Raw genomic sequence first — 20,878 nt, 5'->3', positions numbered from 1 at the left:
TGTGAGCATGGAATATTTGATTTGAGGCTAGTGCACTGGCACTGATGTTGTCACACCAGGATATTGAAGGCATTTGGAGAGGAAAAATGAGCTTCTAGTAAGGATAACATGGGCTAGTGCTCAATACTCTGATTCAATATTGATCTTGATACCACTGCTTGCTTTTTGGAAGACCAAGACACCAATGTTTCTCCAAGATAGACAGAGTATCCAGCTATAGAGTGTCTATCATCTGGGCAGCAAGCCCAATCTACATCAGAGAAACATGTTATACTCAGTTTGTCACTGCAGCTAATATGCAAGCCATGTCTCATTGTCCCTTTGAGATAGCAAAGCACTCTTTTAGCACCACTCTAGTAAACGAATGTTGGAGCTTGTAGAAATTGACTTAGCTTATTTATTGCATAAGCTATGTTGGGTCGTGTATGATAGAGGTATTGAAGAGCTCCTATAATACTTCGATACATGGTGGGATTCTGCATTGGTTCTCCATCAGTAAGAGACATTTGTTTGCCTACAGTGATTGGTGCGAGGCAAGGTTTCAGATTTGTCATATCAGCTTTCTTCATCATTTCTTATATGTATCTTGTTTGAGTTAGATAGAAGCCTGAATCATCTCGATATACTTCAATCCCAAGAAAGAAGTGAAGAGGTCCCAAGTCCTTTAAAGTGAAATGCTTGTTTAACTATGTGATGAAACTCTTAACCTTGCATGCATCATTCCCTGTGACAATAATGTCATCCACATAGATCAGCATTAAAATTATCACCCTGGCTGTCTGAAAATAAAACAACGAAGTGTCTGCCTTAGAGTGTTTGAAGTTCTAGTCCAGTAGTGTGTTTTTAAGTCTGTCAAACCATGATCTTGGTGCCTGCCTTAGAGTTTTGTCTGCTTTAGAGTGTCTAACTCTGTGATGAAACTCTTGACACTACACCAAAAATCCCTTTTTGCAACACATAAGTATAACAGTATTTCAACATTATTATAATAGATAAAAATACTAAAATATCTCAAAAAACAAAATAAGTGGCAAATGAATTATTGTTTCCCAAAACAAAATATCTCAAATGAAAACCCTATCTCTTTCCTTTCCAAGCCGCTCTCCCCTCTCACTCTTCCCCGATACCTCTCCTTCTCTGATCCCTCTCCTTCTCTCTCTCTCTCCTGCTCGAAATACCAGCAGTTGTGGGGGCTTCAACTACGATGGCGAGGGGATATACGAGGCTTCAACCACGGTGGAGGCCGATGGGGCTGACAGAGGCTCAGCGGGACTGCCGAAGGCTCGACAATGCAGACTCAGAGACTCGTTGGTGCAGGTAAAGATCTCTCTCTCTCTCTCATTCTATTTTACAGTTGACGTCGACTGGGTTGCGTGGACTAGAGATGGTGGTGTGACGGGGTGCCATGGGTGTTCAATTCCTGGTTTATGTATTTTTTTTATTATTGTAATGCAATTTATTTATTTCTTTTTGTTTAAATTGTTCTTGTATCTTGCTCTGTGCAGTCAACTTGAAGGAGTGAAGTCCACTCGACTTCCCTCTTACGCCACTTTTCCCCGTGTTTTGGCTCCAAACGGAGTGAACCCCTAGAGACCTTGAAGGAAACGGTATGGAGCTCTTTTGTTGTAGCTTCTGTTTTATTTTGGATATTTGTATGTGGGTTTTGATGTTAATTGATTTGGGTTTACCTTGAAATTTCTATGTTCTGTTTTCAATAGGGATAGTTAGTAATATTTCTTATTGTATCATTAATACTTGGTTTGTTGTGACCAAAAACTTTTCTACTAGGGATCAAAATCTTGTATTCTTTTGTGATTCTAAACTGTTTTTTACTTTCTAGTAATTTATGAGATCTGTTATTTTATTGTTCTGCACTCTACAATCAAGTGATCAAATTCTTTATTTCACTACCCCTTGCATATATTGATCACAAAATTTGACTCACGAAAGTGTGATTTTGGTGCCTTTAATTTGTACAATATTATGATAATTACTATCTCATTTTTATTGTTACTATGTCCCATAAGCTAATCTCAATAATTTTATTACTATTGTGGTTGGATTAGTATTGCAAGTAAATTTTGTTTAACTTCTCTATCATTTTCCCCCTGTTTCTCTCTCACACATATATACATGAACACATATTTCTTATTATTAAGTCATTAAAGTATACTCAAAGTTTTGATGCATACCATCTGTTTGAGGAAAAGTTTGACACTACAAGAAAAAATATTATGGATAACTCTGAAAAAGTGTTATAAAAAACAGTTTATAACACTTTACCCAATGCTAACATAGCCCATGTTATTAAAATTAAAAGTCTGGAATTTTTTATAATAATTTTCAAGTGTTATCAATAGTGTTATAATTAACTATTCCACAACAGTTTTTCTTTGTTACAAAATACATACAATATCTATTTATCAAGCTTATAAGTATTTTGTCAAGAGTCAAACATTATGCTTATTTCATGATATTATTTAAGTGTTATTATAAATTCTTTTATAACATTTTGTGCTTGTTATATTTATTCAATAGTCAAACATTATGCTTATTTCATGTCATTATTTAAGTGTTATAAAAAATGTTATTATAGAATTTTTATAACATTTTGTGCTTGTTATTATTATATTAATGATAACTTTTGGTTATATTTGTTTTTTTTTATTTATATTATATTTTAATAAAATTTATTTTTTTTCCTTGATAACAATATAATGATAAAAAAAGCATTAGATCTTAAAAAATGTCAATATCATCATATTAGGTAACTCGGTCCAAATACATATTTCACTTAAGTGAACCATCTTTCAAAAAGTAAAGTTTAGAGAATCAAAGTCATCATAATAAACTTCTAGCTAAAAGGTTTAGCTAAAATTTGAAAAAACTTCCATGTTTCACTTTAAAAGTGAACAACGAAATCTAAAGATATTTTGATGCTTTGTTATTTGCACTAGATTTGAAAGCCTATTGCCGAGCCCAAAAAGTGTGCCATGACCTTCCATTTGTTTCCATCTATCTGTGTCTTGGTCAGAAATGAAACAACAACAACAATATTAAAGCACTATTAATGTTAAAAGACATAAATATTATATTCATGCATGGTTTATACTACTAAAGCAAGCCAACAAGATATTTTCCATTATAAAGAGTACAAGGAAAAGAAAACACACCTCAAGAGCCTAACTATATGAAGATGTATGGCATCACAACCACCTGCATTAGAACCCAAAATAAACATAATTAAATTACTTAGACATATATAAAAAAAAAAAAAAATAGTAGAGTAGTAATGTAGAGTTTGCAAAATATACTTACTTGGTTAGTTCATTCTCACTTTTTCAGTTGGTCATGCAATTATACTACCAATAGCATCTTCCATATGGAAAATGTTAGATGTAGGCCTCCAAACAAATGCATTGGGTTTCCTTGCAAAATCTATTCCCACTTTCATGGCATTTGGACCAAGAGGAACATGATGGACCTCATCTTTTGGGTCACTTGAAATGAAGTATCCATCTGCAATAATATCTCCAGATCCATTCCAATCCAATATTTTGCATTTTTGGCCATATATGTTATCCCTTACACTCTTTAAGAATAGTGGCAATAGTTAGAATTCATTTATAAGAAGTGGAGAAAGTTTAAGACTTAATGATTAGGAAGTTACCACGGGAGATGATGGAACATGGGCATTTGATTGCTCCCCACTTTGAACAGGTTCATTCTATAGTGATATTATACATTAGCCATTAGTTGAATGGAAAACTAGTTAAACATAAAAAACACTAATTATAACCGAATTCATGAAAAAAAAAAATAACTTACCTGATTTTTTAGTAAAGATTGAATTAGTTGCTCCATGTGTGACATTCTATCCTTCAACTCATTACATCGATCTTTTATTTGAATCATGTGATCATCTCATTCATAAAAAATTGCCAACTTTGACCGAGTAACTCCTCTTCCAAAAGCCCTCAAATATGTATTCTTTTCAGGGCCAAGCACCTTTGTTAGAATGTCATCATTAACACTTGTAGTTGAAGAAATAGTTAGATCTTTTTTATATTCTTCCACTAAATCCTGAAAATATATATGTAAAATCAACAATGGTAATATTTAGATGAAAATTATGTAATAAAAACAAATAAAATCATAATTAAATAAAGTTAGTTCATACAAAAGCTTCAGCCACTTCTAAATTTACAGGTTGACCATTTTTCTTCTTATGTGCCTTAGTCCAAACATCAACTCTAGAAGGTGCTTCTTTGCTTCCGCTATTATTAACCTAGCAAAGGATGTAAAAAATATTAATTAAAATTTGGGATAAAATCAATTTCTTATACATCACATACAAATAGATCTAATTTTACCAATTCTTCAGTCAAGCGTGCATATCCTTTACGGCTACAAATGTGAGGCAATTGCTTTGTTCGTATCTTTCTGAATTTCTCACTTTTGGCCTATTAGAATCCAGGATTAATGATAATAGTATTAATCATTAATGAACTTGAATTTGTAATAAGTTTAGAACAAAAATTGAAATTAAGGTACCTTAAACTCAATTTCTCTAACATAACTTTTCCACTCAATTTCTGAGTTGATGTTATCAGGTTTCAGGTTCATTCTTGCTTCTTCATTGGGTGCCTTCCTAAGTTTAGAAACCAATCTTGATTTCGAAGCTCTCCAAAGATCAGCCATTGTTCTAAAGACATAGTACTTTTGCCATTCTTTGTCAACCTTATATCTTGCCTAGTAAAAAATTAAACATGCAAATATATTAGTGTCAATAAATTGTAGCAAACTTTATGATCATAAAAAAATAGTACAATAAATATTGATTAGACTTTATACCTGTATAGATTTCCATAAAACTTCTTTCATTCCTGGAGTGATCTTCCTCCAATTAGTTATTGTTATTGGCACAATTTCTCTCACAGGTGCTCCTAAAAAAGAAGACAATTTTACCGATGTTGTACCAATTGGTTGTCCTTTGGAATTAAACTTCACTTCCAAACGACCACCACTATCAGTTGCAATAGACTTCATTTTAGTTGGACCTCTTGTTCTCTTTTTTGTACGTTCTTCTACGTGATCAACAACTTCTTGATCTACTGCACAGTTATCAGCAATAGATTTTGATGAGCTTCCAAGATCTTGTGCCCCTAATGATTGTAGGCGAGGTGACTTTCGTGTTGCCATTAATGACCCACGATTATCTTCTATAGGAATTTTATGTGTTTTCCCAAGCACCCTTTTGTGAGATCCCCTAGTATTGGCTGCTGATGAATCTAACATTGGAGTAGATGAAGTTTGAGTGGGTGTTTTCGCCAATGTATAATAAAAGCTAATGAGTGGTGTTAATTGCTCTGTGTCAAATGTTTTTTTCTTAAGTGACCTCTTTCTCTTAGTGGAGCTTATATGAGTTGTGGTTGTTTCTATATCTTCATAAGAGTCTTCTCTTACTATCATCTTTCGTTGTGATGTCATTTTTGGAGGCATATCTTGTGGTAGTACCTGATTTAATGTATGAAACTAGTTAACTCAACATTAATGTATGAAATCAAGTCCAAAAAACATAAATATATGTGTAAGAATGATAATTAATTAATGGGGGTAGTACACTAAAATGGAAGAGAAAAGTCAAACTACACACAATCGTTAGATACCATGAATTTAAGAAGTACAACATTCTAATATCAGTCTCAACAAACTTGTACATCATTCTAATATCAATGTTGGCAACCATGTACATCATGATATTCCAAATAACAAGTACAAGTACTACAAGATTAGTTCAATTGTCAATAAAACAACATGATATTCAAACTAACGTGCCCTCACAATCCACTCTCACATATTGATCTTCTTCAAGTACATCATCCAACTCAGTTTCAAAATTTTCTTCTGAAATGATAGGCATATACTCATGCTTATCATAGTATTCCAAGTCATAAAATCCTCTGGGGGGTGCCCTCAACACCACATACCAACTGGAAGAATCATGTTCTCTAGAGTAGAAAACTTGTTTAACTTGTGAAGCTAAAATGAAAGGGTCTTTAACAAATTGTGATTGACTTTGGTGCAGGTTAACTAATGTAAGACCATCTTCTACCCTAACACCATTAGGAACATTAGCCCAATGACATTTGAAAATTGGAATATGAAATGTGTAATAATATAACAAGATTATCTCTTTTAGGACCCCATAGTAGGAAACTACACCAGCAACTTGCGATATATCTTTAGTACTAGATCTACACATGGTTATGGAAACACCACTATTTTGTGTAGACTTCTCAATATCCTTTACATGGAATCTTTCCATTGATAATAAATCCTGTGTAAGATATTGCTTGTTTTCTGGGTCCATATGCTAGCCATTTCAACAACAAAAATTATTCAGCCACATCAATAGGAACCTGTTATTAAAAATAGTTTTCAATTAGTCATATCACTCAACTTAACACACTAAGCTAAATCAGTTAAGAATGAACTAGTATACCTTTTCCTTCAGCCATTTTGGAAATGTCTCTACATGTCTTTTCCAAAGCAAGCCACTATTTCTCTCATAAATTTTGTTTATTTTCCTTAACTCCTCTATATGCATCCTAATTTATTCAAATAAAATGGCTAAAATCACTTAATTTTGAACATAAAAACTAACAATTAGGACCCATCATGGACTTACTCTATAAAAGGCTATACAATAGATGTATTCAGCAGAACATATCGGTGTGCAATTTCTATCCACTCATTTGTTATCGTAATTTCTTTTTTCCCAGAAATTGGATGACCTTCAAGTATCACATCATTGGCCCACTCTTCATTACGACCTTTTTTTGTGTTCAATTCAACTGTTCTGTTATTGAATTCATTACAAAAAATCACACACTCATCTGCAAGATAAGACTCCGCAATACAACCTACAGGCCTTGCTCGATTTCTGACATATTCTTTTAGTGTTTTCATACGTCTATCACATCAGATATTAGTACGTCATTAATAAACTGTCCATATATCACAATAAATATAAAAGAATAATAATTTTTTTTATTGATTCACCTCTCAAAGGGATACATCCATCGAAACTGAACTGGTCCACATAATCGTGCTTCTCGTCCAATATGAATCACCAAGTGAATCATGACGTCAAAAAATGATGGTGGAAAGAATCTCTCAAACAAGCATAATGTTTCAGCAACTTCATTTTCAAATGTCATCAAGCTCTCCCTGTCAATAACTCGTTGACATATTCGATTGAAGAATGCACATAATCTTATTATAGCATCCCTTGGACCCTTAGGCATCAATCCTCTTATTGCCATTGGTAGTAATTGTTGCATCAAAATGTGACAATCGTTTGACTTAAGACCCACAACCTTGCATTGTTCCATTGAAACACAATTTTGAATATTTGAACTATACCCATCTGGTACCTTCAACAAGAACAAACGTTCACAAAATAAGTGTCTCTCATCCTTTGAAAGTGTATGTATAGCTGGTGGAAGGTAGTTTCTACTCCCTTGCTCTTGTGGGTGTAATCCACTGCTAATACCCATATCTTGTAAATCCAAACGAGCTTTGATTCCATCTTTAGTCTTCCCAGCAACATTTAACAGTGTATTAATAATGCTTTCGCACACATTCTTCTCTATATGCATCACATCCAAATTGTGACGAACATATAACTCCTGAAGTAAATATTGAAAAGATAAATAATTAAAAATTCTTCTAAATACAATGTTATTTTATCTAGATAAATAACTTTATACATACTAACCTTCCAATAAGGTAACTCAAAAAAGATTGATCGTTTTTTCCACATCTCTTTTTTATCATCATCACAACCTCTCTTTCTTTTCTTTAACTTAGATTTACCCAATACATCCACAAAATTTTTTAGATGCTAAAAAATTTTACTCCCATTCATTATCCTTGGTGCACTTCCAAGCTCTTCTTTTCCATCAAACCAACTTTTTTTAGTTCGAAATTGATGGTTTGTTTGAAGAAATTTTCAATGGACTCGAAATGAAAACTTTGAGCTATGTTTTAACCACTCTGAATGTGTATCTTTACCACATAAAGGACAACTACAATACCCCTTAGTTTTACATCCAGCAAGATTCCCATAAGCTGGAAAATCTTGGATGGTCCACATCAAAATTGCTCTCAACATGAAAGTCGGGTTATCAAAAGCATCATGAACTTCAACTCCCTCATTCCATAATACATTCAAGTCCTCTATGAGTGGTTCTAAATATACATCAATGTCATTTCCAGGTTGCTTCGGTCCTGGAATTAATAATGACAATAAAACATTTTCTTGTTTCATGCATAACCATGGGGGCAAGTTACACATAACCATCATCACAGGCCAAACACTATATTTACTACTCAAATTACTAAAAGGATTGAATCCATCTGTAGAAAGTCCAAGTCTAAGATTTTGTTCTTCTTTTGAAAAAGAAGGCCATTTCTCATGCACTAACTCCCAAGCAATAGAATCTACGGGGTGACGCATTTTCCCATCGTTACTCTTATTATTATGATGCCACCTTAAATTCTTAGCCATTGTTTTTTATCTAAACATTCGTTTGAACCTTGGGATTATAGGAAAATACCTCAAAACTTTTGCAGGGACACCTTTCCGAACCTTGCCAGTAAGCTTGTCTGACATCCAATGAGAAGTTCTACATGTTGGACAATTTTCCAATGTCTCTTTATCTTTTCTAAATAGACAACAATCATTTACACATGCATGAATCCTTTCATATCCTAACTCGAATGCTCGAAGAAATTTTCTCACTGAGTACGTAGACTTGAGGAGCACATTATCAAAAAGTAGCATATCATGGAAAAGCCCTAGCATTTCATCAAAACATTTGTCCGACAATCCATTAGAAGTCTTAAGCTTATACAAAGCAACAATTGCAGATAACTTAGTGTATTTTGTGCACTGTGGATATAATGGAATTTTTGCATCTTCTAATTTTTTGGTGAAATTGTCATCAGGGCCTTCTACATGTTCGTCAAAATCACAGTCATCAAGATTTGTAGCACTAAACACATTATAAGCATCAAAATAATTCATTTCGTCAATATCATCACTTCTAAATACTTCTTCCCCATGATGAAACCATATTTTGTAAGTTGGATCGATCCCATTTATGATCAAATGCTCATAAAGAATGCTGACATCTTGGTGACTTAAGTTTCGACACACTTTGCAGGGACACAATACTTTTTTTGGATAATTAGCCTCTTTCTCTATTGTCTCTACAAAACTCTTAGCGCCTTGCTTATACTCATCTGAGGCTCTACAATTAAATGAAAAATATATACTCAAAATTATTAGAGAAAGGTATAACCTATCTATCTATGAATTTATTAACTTAATATTAACTAAGTCCTTAATTCTTATTACCTGTTGAACTGTAACCAACTTTTATCAAACATGATGTCCAAAGTTGGTAATAAGAGCCTATATATCTTCCTTTTTGAAACCTTTCTTCTGTGAGAAGGGACAAGAAGAAAACTAACATATATAAAACAAGAAGTACAAAAGGCTATGCTATATGTGTATGCCAACACACAATAAGTACATTCATACAAGTATATGTTATAATGAAACCAATCAAACAAACAAACACAATTCAATTATAGGATATCAAACACTGTTTTTGTTTAATTGTCAAATTTTTAATTAATTAAATAAAAAACTATTTTTTTTTTAAGTGTTACCAATCAGCACCCAAATGTTATTATCTTTTTTTGCATGAAATGAAGTTGGAAAATGTAGATATTGGCTGTGAACGTGATATAAAAGAGGACATTATAAAGCCGGGGTAATTTGTTTGATGGTGGTGTGTTTGTTTGCAATAGAATGGAAGGGAGACGTCCCAATGCTCAACTAATTACTCGGGAAATGGGTTTTATTTCATATATTTTTTATTAAATAACTTATATTTTTAGTTTCTAATTATCAATTTAATTGAATGTTCAGTACGATTCTCGGTTTGAAAGAGTGGGATTACAGAAGAAGATTATCATGACTGAATTCAATGACATGACATGAAAGGTTTGGTGATGAAAAAGGCAATTCGACATTCTAATAATGAGATGGGATATAGGCCTCAAGTTCTGACTCTGAGACAAGTTTTGGAAAAAGGCCTGTGTTGGAGAAAAGGCCAATGGGAGGGAGAGTGTACTTCCAAATCCAAGAGTATTATGAGTACACCACCTCCTTGTGGTGTTGGGCACCACCGGTGCCCCTTAACAATTCTCGTATTCACCAAAACAAAATAATCTCAAAACTAGTGGTTACAAGTTGTGTATACTTTTGACAAAGCAACAAATCCATTACAAAAGTCAATAAGTGTTTATTTAAGAAACTAATCCATGCCATTAATAGTCCCAATGAAAGAACTACAAAGACAGATTTTTTAGTAAATACTGACACTAAAACAGTTACTTATTCTGATCTTCACTACCACATATGGTTAAAACAGTCAACTATAGAATTAAATACCCTAACCATTGATAACATCAAAACTTAATATTATGTATAAATACATGAACTAGAGAGATCAAAAACCATCACTCTTTTCTCTCTGGTTTACTACTTCATCTCCAATAATGGTCAGTAAGTAACATTCTTTCTTCTTCTGATAATAATAATTCATTTTGTATTTTCTTTTTCTCTTTGATTTAATTCTTAATAATTATGCAGGACCCCAGAAGCTGCTTAATAGTTCTGGTATCATTAGGTATCACTTTGTCAAGCTGTTTTGGCACTACATATGGCCAAAACATACACAATGTGCTTGATTTTGGAGCCACTAGAAATGGCACCAATGATGACTCACAAGTATAATTAACTTTTCTATCTTAATTATCATGAAATTTAATTTAATTACTGATCATGTAGTAATAGATATATTTATATATGTATGAATAAAAGGGTGTGTTAAGTGCTTGGAAAAATATATGTGGAAGCAAAGCAGGCAGACCAGTCTTGAAATTCCCAGCTGGAAGAACATACTTACTTAAGCCAATGTTATTTGAAGGTCCTTGTGTCTCCAACAATGTTCCAATTCAGGTAAATTATTAGTATTACACACATAATTGTATAAAATCTCTTTAAGTAGTAAATTAATCCTCCAAGTCCTTTTGTTGAGATTTTTTAAAGTGCTTTTTAGTTAGATTTTCACTTAAAGAAGTCTCTTCTATACAAAGGCTTGTTCTATTAGATACATAGTTTTTGATACAAGGGGGCCAAAATATAAGAAGTTTATATAAGGGGGCCAAATTCATAATTTTTGAAAAAAATGGGAATTATTTATAAAATGGGAAGAAGAAGAAGAAGAAGAAGAAAAGGGGTGTCAGGTTGTCCTTGATGATTCAGATTCCAGCTTCCAGATGCAAAGTACGATAGGAAGGGTCATTCAAAAAATGCAAAGTAGTGGTGGGAACAAAAGGAACAATTACGTAATAATTTGAAGAGTAATGATATGTGTACTCAAAATATGCACTCAAATATTATATATAGTGATATGTCACTAGCAACCAACCATCTGCCAATATCAATTCAAACAACACATAAGTTTTCTTCCTTATCTCCACAGCACACAAATTTCTCAGATCTTACTTCACTAAAACACACAAGTTTTCAACCTTCCGTTATCACCGCAGCACACAGTAACAATCCCAGAACCTACTACACTATGGATGAATATTTAAGATATTCAAACTCCTCTAACATTTGCATAGTATTAAAATAAAAGTTAGAGGCATACCTCTTGCAAACTGTTGCCACAAAAGTTTCTTTGAAGTTCGTCTCAACACATAAACACCTTTACAATGTAATAAGATATAATGAAAGTGAGTCAAATTTGAATTAAATAATTAAATAATAATGGAAAGAGGGAAACATAAAATCTAACTAAGGTATGAATGGTAATATTAAAATTTTATATACATTTTGTTTTTTCAATTGAAAGTTGATATAAAGGTATGAATAATAGTGAGTCAATAAATATAAATTTAAATAATTAATTATCACATATCTTTCGATCAATGATAGCGAGAGCATACTAGCTAGCAAGTGTACCAAACAATAATTAGAATGAAAGTGACCTTTTCTTTTTCTTCTGTCTAAATTCAATATGAGAGAGCTTAATTAAACTGCTAAATACAACATGTGATTAACAAGAACTATATCATCACGTGAAACATAAAAAAAGAAAAACTTTTGATATTCTATTTTGGATTAGACCTGACTTTTCTTCTCTTGAATATTAAATAACTATTCATGTAACACAGAAATATTAATAACTAGAGGACACAGTGATCATTTAATTTATTTACCATGAACCATAATATTTGTGATGAAGACCAAAAGGGGCAAGGATTTAGGATTTAGTGCATATAGTTTTCTTGGCAACCAAACAGGGGAAGCTATATTAAAACCAAAAAAAAAAAAAAGAAACACATCCATTAATACTAACGAGATAGCAGAAAACTCACCATCTCCATCCTTGTCAAAAAGACAAAAAGCTTCTTTAAACTCAACAATTTGTTCTTCACTTAGTACATCTGCCATGTTATTTCCCATGAAAACTTAATCAGGACACTTAACCTTATAGAGAGAAAGATAGAGAGAGAAAGACAGAGAGGATAGGGAGAGAAAGGGTAATAGTAATAGTATATGTTATGATATCGTTGAGTATATACAATTGGTTTTAGAGGCTACTACCACAAACAAAATTAATTAAATCAATGATTTAATGCCTCTGAGCCTTCTAAAATTCTTTCAGAACTGACTGAAAATCATTAGCTAGCTCGGGATATGCAATTGTCTTGTCAGTTTGCAATTTATTAACAAAAAAAAAAATCAAAATCAAATGAGAAAGAAGAGAGATTAAAGACTTTCCATGAATTAAAAATAATAATAAGACTTACAGTAATTTGATTATTATGTTGGTGATCGGCCTCACTGGCTTGCCTGAGTTTGGATGAAGTCTCCTTCACCAATTGTGTGATATGGTTCCTCGTTTTGTGTTTGTTTTTAAAAAAAAAAATAATAATTAGTAAAAATTGAGAAATCAGAAGATGATGAAGATGGTATAGATTAATAAAGAGGGAAGGGTTTGTTTACAGTTTTTCTCAAAGTTGAAGAGTATCTTTGGGGGTGCCAAGGGAATTGACAAGGTAGAAGAAGGAAGAGAGGCGGTGTTGATTTGGAAAATCCCCGAAGCCAAAGCCTGAGATGAGATGGATGATCGTGGAGAGGATAATCAGAGGCGTACAACACTGATCGGAGAAGCCCGACGACTGATCGGAGGAGGCGATGATGACCTAGGTCGTATGGTCATCTGGAAATGTCACGTTTTGCTACAGTATAAGAAAAAGTCCAAATAGTTAAAAGGCCCAGTATTACTGGTTTTTTACTTATATGCAGCCCATTTAGTAACTATTTTATTACTGGCCAAATCAGTATTCCCGTGTGTTTAGTTTTAGGTTATTAGCCCATTTTTTTAATAATAACACTTTGTTAAAAATGTCATTTTTTCAATGTGATATATACTCACAAGTGTTGTAGTGTGAGTTAAAATCAGTATTCTTTTGTTTTCATTCTTCATTCTTATTTGTAATTGTACACTTAGCCATTTTGAAACACATAACATATAACATATATATGTCTAAGCATGGGAGTTGCGCACTGTGTAATCTTGCTTTACACCACCATTATCTTTTATTATTGTCCTAATAAGTTACCATTTCTAGTATAGCTACTAAAGATGACTACTTTTAATACAAATATTCTAATGGAACTTTCTTATGAATTAATCTTTCATTTAACCACAAATTGCATCTATTTATTGATTTATACTTGTGTCATTGATGCATCATTCTTGATTATATTTCATGGATTATAAAGATGAACCACGTAATTTTAGAACAAAGTCTTCTCTTTTTTCAATGCTCATACCTTATTATGACTTTCTTGCTTTTAGACAAAATAATGTGTAAGACTTGGCACCTGATCATGCTATCCAAAATATTTTGACTATTGTACAATGACTCTTTATGAAATAACATGTTGAATGCATTTTATAATTTAACATATTTTTGTTTGTCTAATTATATGACATATTGAACTTTTTTTTTTTAACCTTTTGACCACATATATTTATTAGACATTATTTAACTTTGTTTATTTCCTTTGTTTGGAAAGCGTCAGTATTTTTGTATTATAACCTTTAATTTATACAATTTCTCTTGCTTTTTCTACTATAACATGTGCTTTTTTTTAGTCTAGTTGAGAAGCCTTGTTCTTAAGATCAATGCTTTGATGCGATTGTTTTTCTTGGTTTCCATCAAGCTCATGAGACAGCAACACGTGAAGCCTCGTGTATTGAAGTTGTTATAAACAACTTAACATTATTTATATATATACATTTTATATTAAAGAATAAGTTGAACAACTCTAAATTAACGCATGCATTAACCTTGCTTTTTAGGTCTCTCAAATTTTACATCCTTAAAAGAATGGAAGAAGCTAGCATGTTTAGAATGAACATTATTTTAGTTGTTTAAGTTTCCTCACCTTGTGTGTTTATCACTCTGGTATTTCTATTTTTGTATCGTATAGTCTTGTAAACAAATTTGAACATCAATATTCATTTGTCCATATCTTAGTTTGAGTATAGTATATTTTTGCATCATATATAGGCTTTGCTTTTGTTCAAAAAAGTATAATATTTTTTTTTACTAGTGATTCACAGTCTCTTGTGTGTGCTGCATGTACCTCAGTCCCACCACCTGCATGGCTCCTGAGTTTTTATTGGTGAGGGAAACAATTAATATTTTACCTTTTAAGTGTGTTGATATTTCTGTTTTCAAGTTACATACGTATTTTTTTACTTTAATATTGCACATAGTTTTTCTTGATTATTTTATTAACAAAATGTCATTTTAGTTGTAATTGACTATCGAATTGCTGGATTATAAATTGATATCTAATAATTATTATTGTGCCTTTTCTTTTGCTTAGGTTTGTTTCTTTGCTTTGCACTTGTGTTTGCCTCTAGAATATTAGTTTAACAAGGTCTATTTAATCCCTTTTAGATTTATGTTTACATTTATATTTAAATTTTTAATCTTTCAATAAGTAACCGTAGTTTGAAGTACTGAATGCACTGAGTACCTTGATAGCAAAGTCAAACAGGTTGCACAAACTTTTGCTTGAAAATGTTATTGTTTTTTTAGTTGCTATATCATTAACTTGCATCCTAATATGATGGTGGGAATAAGCAAGTTAGGTTGAGAATTGTAAAACCAAACCATAAGTTAGTTAGCAAATAGTTTCAAGTGTTCTAAGGATACTTTGTCTATGTTATAATTTGATGTATTATTAGGATTGGATTTTTAAATTAATGCTCCTATATAAAACACCTAGTTTTTCTCTGTTTGTGGCTCTGGAGAATAAATAAACTTGCTTGAGCTTTGTCTAAACTAAGACAATATTAAAGATTATGGAATTTATTTAAAGTGACTTTATATATTGTATATTTGTGGAGCTTTGAATTTTTTTAGGCTGGTTATACAGTTCTCTTATCTGGTCCTGTATTGAAGGTACAAAAAAAAGCTCATGCTAGTTCATTACAGTCACATATATTGTACTTAGATGTATTTTTTGCTCTTGTTATGGATCCCCCTCTATTTCAAATATAAAAAAACTGTAAATATAAGATTTGTGTATATATTTTGTCTTCATAATGATTGTTGTTTTGGTTCTTCCACTTTTATCTATTATTTCACATTACCTTTGAATTTTGGGATATTAGGTTTATTTTATCTCTTGACTTAACTTTGATGTGTTTGGTTTTTGTAGGTTCAATTTCCACGAATCTTGGATCATGGAAGTCTTGTAAGAAATTCTCATATTCCATGAGAAGTAAGTACACTTATGACTAGTTTATGTCTTGCATAGAAGCATTGTCATGTTGAATATACATATCAATATATATGTCATACATTATTTGAAGCTTGTATAGAAAATAAGAACCATCCATCATGCATGTATTCATGAATGAAAGATCAGTATGCATGTAGAAAATCCAAGTATAATAGAGTGATGCATGCACTAAGATATCTTTGTACAGATTCTGAACAATTCTTGTCACTAAATCCACCTCAACCATGTTTTTCCAGCCATAGTGATGCATCCAAGTATGAATATTGTTTTTGTTTAGCCATTTTGTAAACAACAAACTACAGATTCTCATAGTTATGTGTGTGTGTGTTGCTGTAACTGATAGGATGTAAACTCATGACGAATTGGTGCATTGTAAATACATATGCCTCAAATTTGCAATTCGATAGGTTGAAGTACCAAAAAGGAAAATTTATAAAATGCTAAAGTCATATGAGAATCTAACGATAACTATCCATAGTTTGGGATCTTGATTGACACTATATTCTTCACTATTGAGCATTGGACATTAGTCACACACTGACTTTTTAGATTGCCAATTTCATTAGGAGACACCATTTAATGAACAAGTTTTTCACTAGACTCTCAAATATTCATTTCCTTATGATACACAAAACTTTAGCATTGTTAAACATAAAAACCTAATTTAGATCAGACTCTCACAATAGTAGCTAAATTTTGCAAAATAAAATGATTGAAACTTTATTTTTAGCTACCAAAAAATTAGTAGGTAAATGTTTTTTCTTTACTACCAAAATAAAATGGTAATGCCCAAAATAATACATAAAGTTTTCAATTATATATTTAGGCACAAATAGATTTAGCTACCAAAAGAAAATTGAGATGTGAGATGTGTTCAGAACTAAAAAGTCAGTTTTTATTTTTTATAATACAGTATCAGAATTTCATATTTTTGTCTAGGAAAGTTATCGTATTATATGTACTTCATTGTTTTGATTTTTTTTTTATTGGAGTAGTTGGCTATATTTGGAAATGTGGTCAGATGCATATCAATGTCTGCTTTGCTTGGGAGAGGACATACTTTTACTTTTCCTTGCATGTAGTAGTTATTTATTTATTTTTTGATATGTTTTATCTGGATTATATGAGGTGTGACAAGCGGTAGAATATTTTGATATTCCAAGGGGTACATTTTCATACTAAAAAAAGAACCAATGTCTTATAATTTAGTGTTTGGTTTCTTTGTTTGCTTTGGTGTAGTTGTGAATTCATTATTTTGTATGTGGTGTCCTCTCTTGGAAATAATTTCCATAGCATTTTTCTTGAAGTAATTTGTGATGCTAGATAATAACAATAAAATATTTCTTTGTTTATTTTGCAGATGTGACAAGCGAAATAGAAAATGATACTTATTTTGAAGGCTTTGTGTTGGGCAGCTGTAGAATATTTTGTGTTGAAAGTAGTAACTTTTCAATATGTTGAATATTCAAGACTACTTGAATACTTAAAGAACATTTTGTTGTTGATGACAGTGTTGAATGTTTTAAACTAATTTGTGGATTGTTAATACAATGTTGAATGTTTTTACTTTTTGTTATTTGAAAATCAAGTTCATTTGATGATGCTAGTATATATTAGAAAGCTAATTTTAATTATATAAATAACAAATAAAAATATAATAGAATAAATTAGTGTTATATAAATGAATATATAATGAGAATTTAAACTTATCTAAATATTAAAATAATACGAAAAATGTGTTATAATATCTATTACAATAACACTTTTTATAAGTAAAGAATTTTGTTATGCTCTAAGGCTGCTTCAACACTCTCTGGTTCTTCAATAAAGGATGGAACTGAACTTGACTGATGAAGGTATGTGGTTTGAAGATTCTTGCCTTGGCCCTGGTAATCATGGGATGAGAAGGTGGCCTCTGCGATGTAGGAAGTGGCTACTCAGGTTCAGGAGCAGTGTGATCATGCGCAGGAGACGTGTGTTCCCCCTCTGAAACTGAAGTTGGGCTAGCTGCTGCATCAAATTGATCAAGCTCAGGAAAAATAAGTTCATGTGAATTTACCTAGTATGTTTGTGAGGATGGGGTGTGAGATGCCTCAGCTTCAAGGGGTGCAAGAGATTGATCGCTAGTAGTGGCATTAGAATTAGGAGAAGGAGACACAGGTGAAGGTGATGACACAAAGAAAGTTGGAAGAGTGGACCAAGAAGAGCTATGAATGATGACTGGTTTTTCACCTTGGTAGTTGTTAAGGAAGCCGTATTGGGAAGGAAATTCGAGTACATTAAAAACTACATTTTGAGAAATATATATACGACCAGTTGAACATAGGCATTTGTATCCCTTGTAAGACTCACTAAAGCCTAAGTTGACACATTTTGCTAAGTGAAACTGGAACTTGTGAGCTTGGTATGGTCTAAGGCAGGGAAAGCAGGCTGAACCAAACATTTTGAGGAATGCATAGTCAGGTTTGTGAGAGTAATGAACTTCATATGGTGACTGGTGGGATAACACAGGAGTAAGCAATCTATTTATGAGATACAAGACTGTTTGGAAAGCATCACACCAATACTTTAATGAAATGCTTGCTTGAGCAAGAAAAATGAGTCCCATCTCGACTATATGTCAGTGTTTGCGTTATGCTCTCCCATTTTGAGTTGACGTATGTGGGCAACAATGATGAAATTCAATGCCATGAGTTTTTACAAGATCAATAAAAGCCTGGAATTCTCCTCCCCAATCTAATCTAAGGAAATTAATTTTCTTCTCAAATTTATTTTCAACAACAGCCTTGAATTGCAAGAAGGCATCAAGTGCTTCAAATTTAAATTTTAGGGGATAAATCAATGTGAACAGACTGTAGTCATCCACAAAATGAATGTAAAATCTGCAGTTTATATTAGATGCAACTGGAGCAGGTCCCCACAGATCAGTGTGGACCAAATCCAAGACATCTTTGGCACGATTTTGAGAGGATTTGAAAGGTAGTGCATGAGCTTTTCCATACTGATAGGCATCATAGAAACTTTTCATTTCAGTTTTGGAAAGTTTTACATTGTTGGACTCTAAAACTTGACCCCAAGACTCTTGAAGAAGGATTTCCTAACCTCATGTACCAGACATCTATTTTTGAAATAAAAGACTTATCAGTCATAGACTGATTTACATTGACTCGAGACACTACTGCTATACCAGAAAAAAATAGTGTTGTTGCTGCTTGATTCAGAACACGGACTTGATTCAGATTTTGGTGAGTTGAGTTGATATAGGCCATCTTTAAGCACCCCTTGGAGTAGCACCTTCTTTGTTGCTTTTTCCTTCACCAAACAAAAACCAAAATAGAATTCAATGAGTATATTATTATCTACAGTAAGCTTAGACATACTTATGAGGTTTTTAGCTATGCTTGGAACATGCAACATTTCTTTCAAAAGTAAGGGTCTACCATTTGTTGTTTGCAAGTAACCACAACCAATATGAGAGATAGCAAGTTTATTACCATTACCAATTGTAACGCCCTAAACTCCAGGGACCGTTACGGTGTGCCTTGTAGACAGTGCTAAACTCGCTAATCGAGTCATTTGGCCAAAATCGTGTAACTAAGTATGAATAGCGGTTTAGGGATTAAAATTTTTGGTTAAGATATAATGTTTCACTAGAACGTTTACTGTATACATTGGGATCCCAAAAATATAATTTAAAGGTCTATTACAAGAAAATATTTACAACCAGCCCATCTAAGCAGCAAAACAGGGTTTAACCCTAGTTCCTCTCCTTCAAACCTCGGCCGTGGCGGTTAAGCAGCTGCATATGTACACATCGTCACCTAAGCTCTCGAACTCAAGGATGGTCCAGCTTTCTTTTGCCTTTACCTGCACCACATAGCACCCGTGAGCCGAAGCCCAGCAAGAAAACTCAATATGCTCATGAACAATCATATCATGATTTCAAATCATATCTGGCATGCCTAGCAAACATAGCTATATTCAAGCATGCAAATAGTATCATATAATGCTAGGGAATCAAGGATAAGAAATCCTGCCCTCCTGATTGGATGACTATCAAGTCAATCCTAATCAGATGAGTGATTTAACACTTGAGGTTCTGGTAAACCATACTGAGTGACCGTCAAGCAAGTCACTACAGGGCTCAGTACCCAAAGCCATGCAAATGATGATCAAAATGATCATATAGAGCTTATAACCCTGAACAAATGAGTGAATATCACTTTGAGGTTCTGCTAACCATAATGAGTGACTGACAAGCAAGTCACTATGGGGCTCGGTGCCCATAGCCGTGCAACGAAACCGTTACTTGGGCTTTCCTACAATGGCTCTAATTAGATGAGTGACTGATGGGTAGTCACTAGCTTAAACAGATGAGTGACTGATGGGTAAGTCACACAAGCGCTTTTAGTTTTCATTGAACTTGAGGTCGGTCTGACATTGATGCTCTTGTTGAGTCATCTAATGCAGATGTCGATTAGATCTAATCTTTGTTGGCTTGCGTTGAATACGCTAAGGCCGTTCCCGACTTATGAGTCAGCACTGTGTGACCAGTGCCCAGTACCACTGCGGAACTTGACTAATGAGTCACAGTTTCACAGTTGATACTGGCACATTTGCCAATTCTAACTAATGAGTTAGTGCCATACACAAGTAAGCAATGCTACCAAGCATATGTCATATGTCAAATATTCAAACGTAGGGCATTCAGCATGCTTACTTAACAGTTGCTAGCACAATTATGGTCACACACAAACACAGACACTCAAGCTCTGATCAGTCTCATAGTCAATATTCATGGCATGCCCTAATCACATGTTTCTCGTGCATCACACTTAATCATCCAACATGCCTCAATAATAACCATACACAAATGAGCAAGATTGCTATCAATAT

General features: G+C 32.9%; 1 protein-coding gene and 1 long non-coding RNA gene across 4 annotated transcripts; one reads left to right on the top strand and one right to left on the bottom strand.

The window, feature by feature from the left end:
* The first annotated feature begins 1,262 nt into the window (after positions 1–1,262).
* Positions 1,263–15,961, top strand: LOC133829117 (uncharacterized). The gene is made up of 2 exons (XR_009891541.1): positions 1,263–1,607; positions 15,899–15,961. It is a non-coding gene; the product is annotated as an uncharacterized LOC133829117 (long non-coding RNA).
* LOC133830713 (uncharacterized) lies at positions 2,733–13,075 on the bottom strand. Of its 3 annotated transcripts, none has more exons than XM_062260759.1 (10): positions 12,964–13,075; positions 12,529–12,597; positions 11,799–11,855; positions 4,855–5,517; positions 4,555–4,752; positions 4,374–4,463; positions 4,181–4,288; positions 3,829–4,083; positions 3,174–3,727; positions 2,733–3,025 (listed from the first exon to the last, which is right to left on the bottom strand). In XM_062260759.1, exons 4-8 carry the CDS (start codon positions 5,500–5,502, stop codon positions 3,925–3,927), a joined length of 1,203 nt encoding a protein of 400 aa, XP_062116743.1. In that variant the 5' UTR covers positions 5,503–5,517; positions 11,799–11,855; positions 12,529–12,597; positions 12,964–13,075; the 3' UTR covers positions 2,733–3,025; positions 3,174–3,727; positions 3,829–3,924. The 3 variants fall into 3 exon arrangements, with proteins under 3 accessions (XP_062116743.1, XP_062116742.1, XP_062116744.1); XM_062260758.1 differs by lacking the exon at positions 11,799–11,855 and having other exon boundaries at positions 3,174–3,592; positions 3,671–3,727; XM_062260760.1 differs by lacking the exon at positions 12,529–12,597.
* Positions 15,962–20,878: the final 4,917 nt, after the last annotated feature.

Source organism: Humulus lupulus, chromosome 4, assembly GCF_963169125.1.
Source record: "Humulus lupulus chromosome 4, drHumLupu1.1, whole genome shotgun sequence".
Classification (NCBI taxonomy): Eukaryota; Viridiplantae; Streptophyta; class Magnoliopsida; order Rosales; family Cannabaceae; genus Humulus; species Humulus lupulus.
The sequence above is the reverse complement of the archived record's forward strand: the minus strand, read 5'-3'. Positions and strand labels throughout refer to the sequence as shown.

What these genes read in the sequence shown, in the direction of transcription:
- LOC133830713 (XM_062260758.1), bottom strand. An exon ending in CACGCTTGACTGAAGAATTG is followed by an intron (nt 4,289 to 4,373) that starts GTAAAATTAGAT and finishes ATCCTTTGCTAG; the next exon opens with GTTAATAATAGCGGAAGCAA. An exon ending in TAGAAGTGGCTGAAGCTTTT is followed by an intron (nt 4,084 to 4,180) that starts GTATGAACTAAC and finishes ATATATTTTCAG; the next exon opens with GATTTAGTGGAAGAATATAA.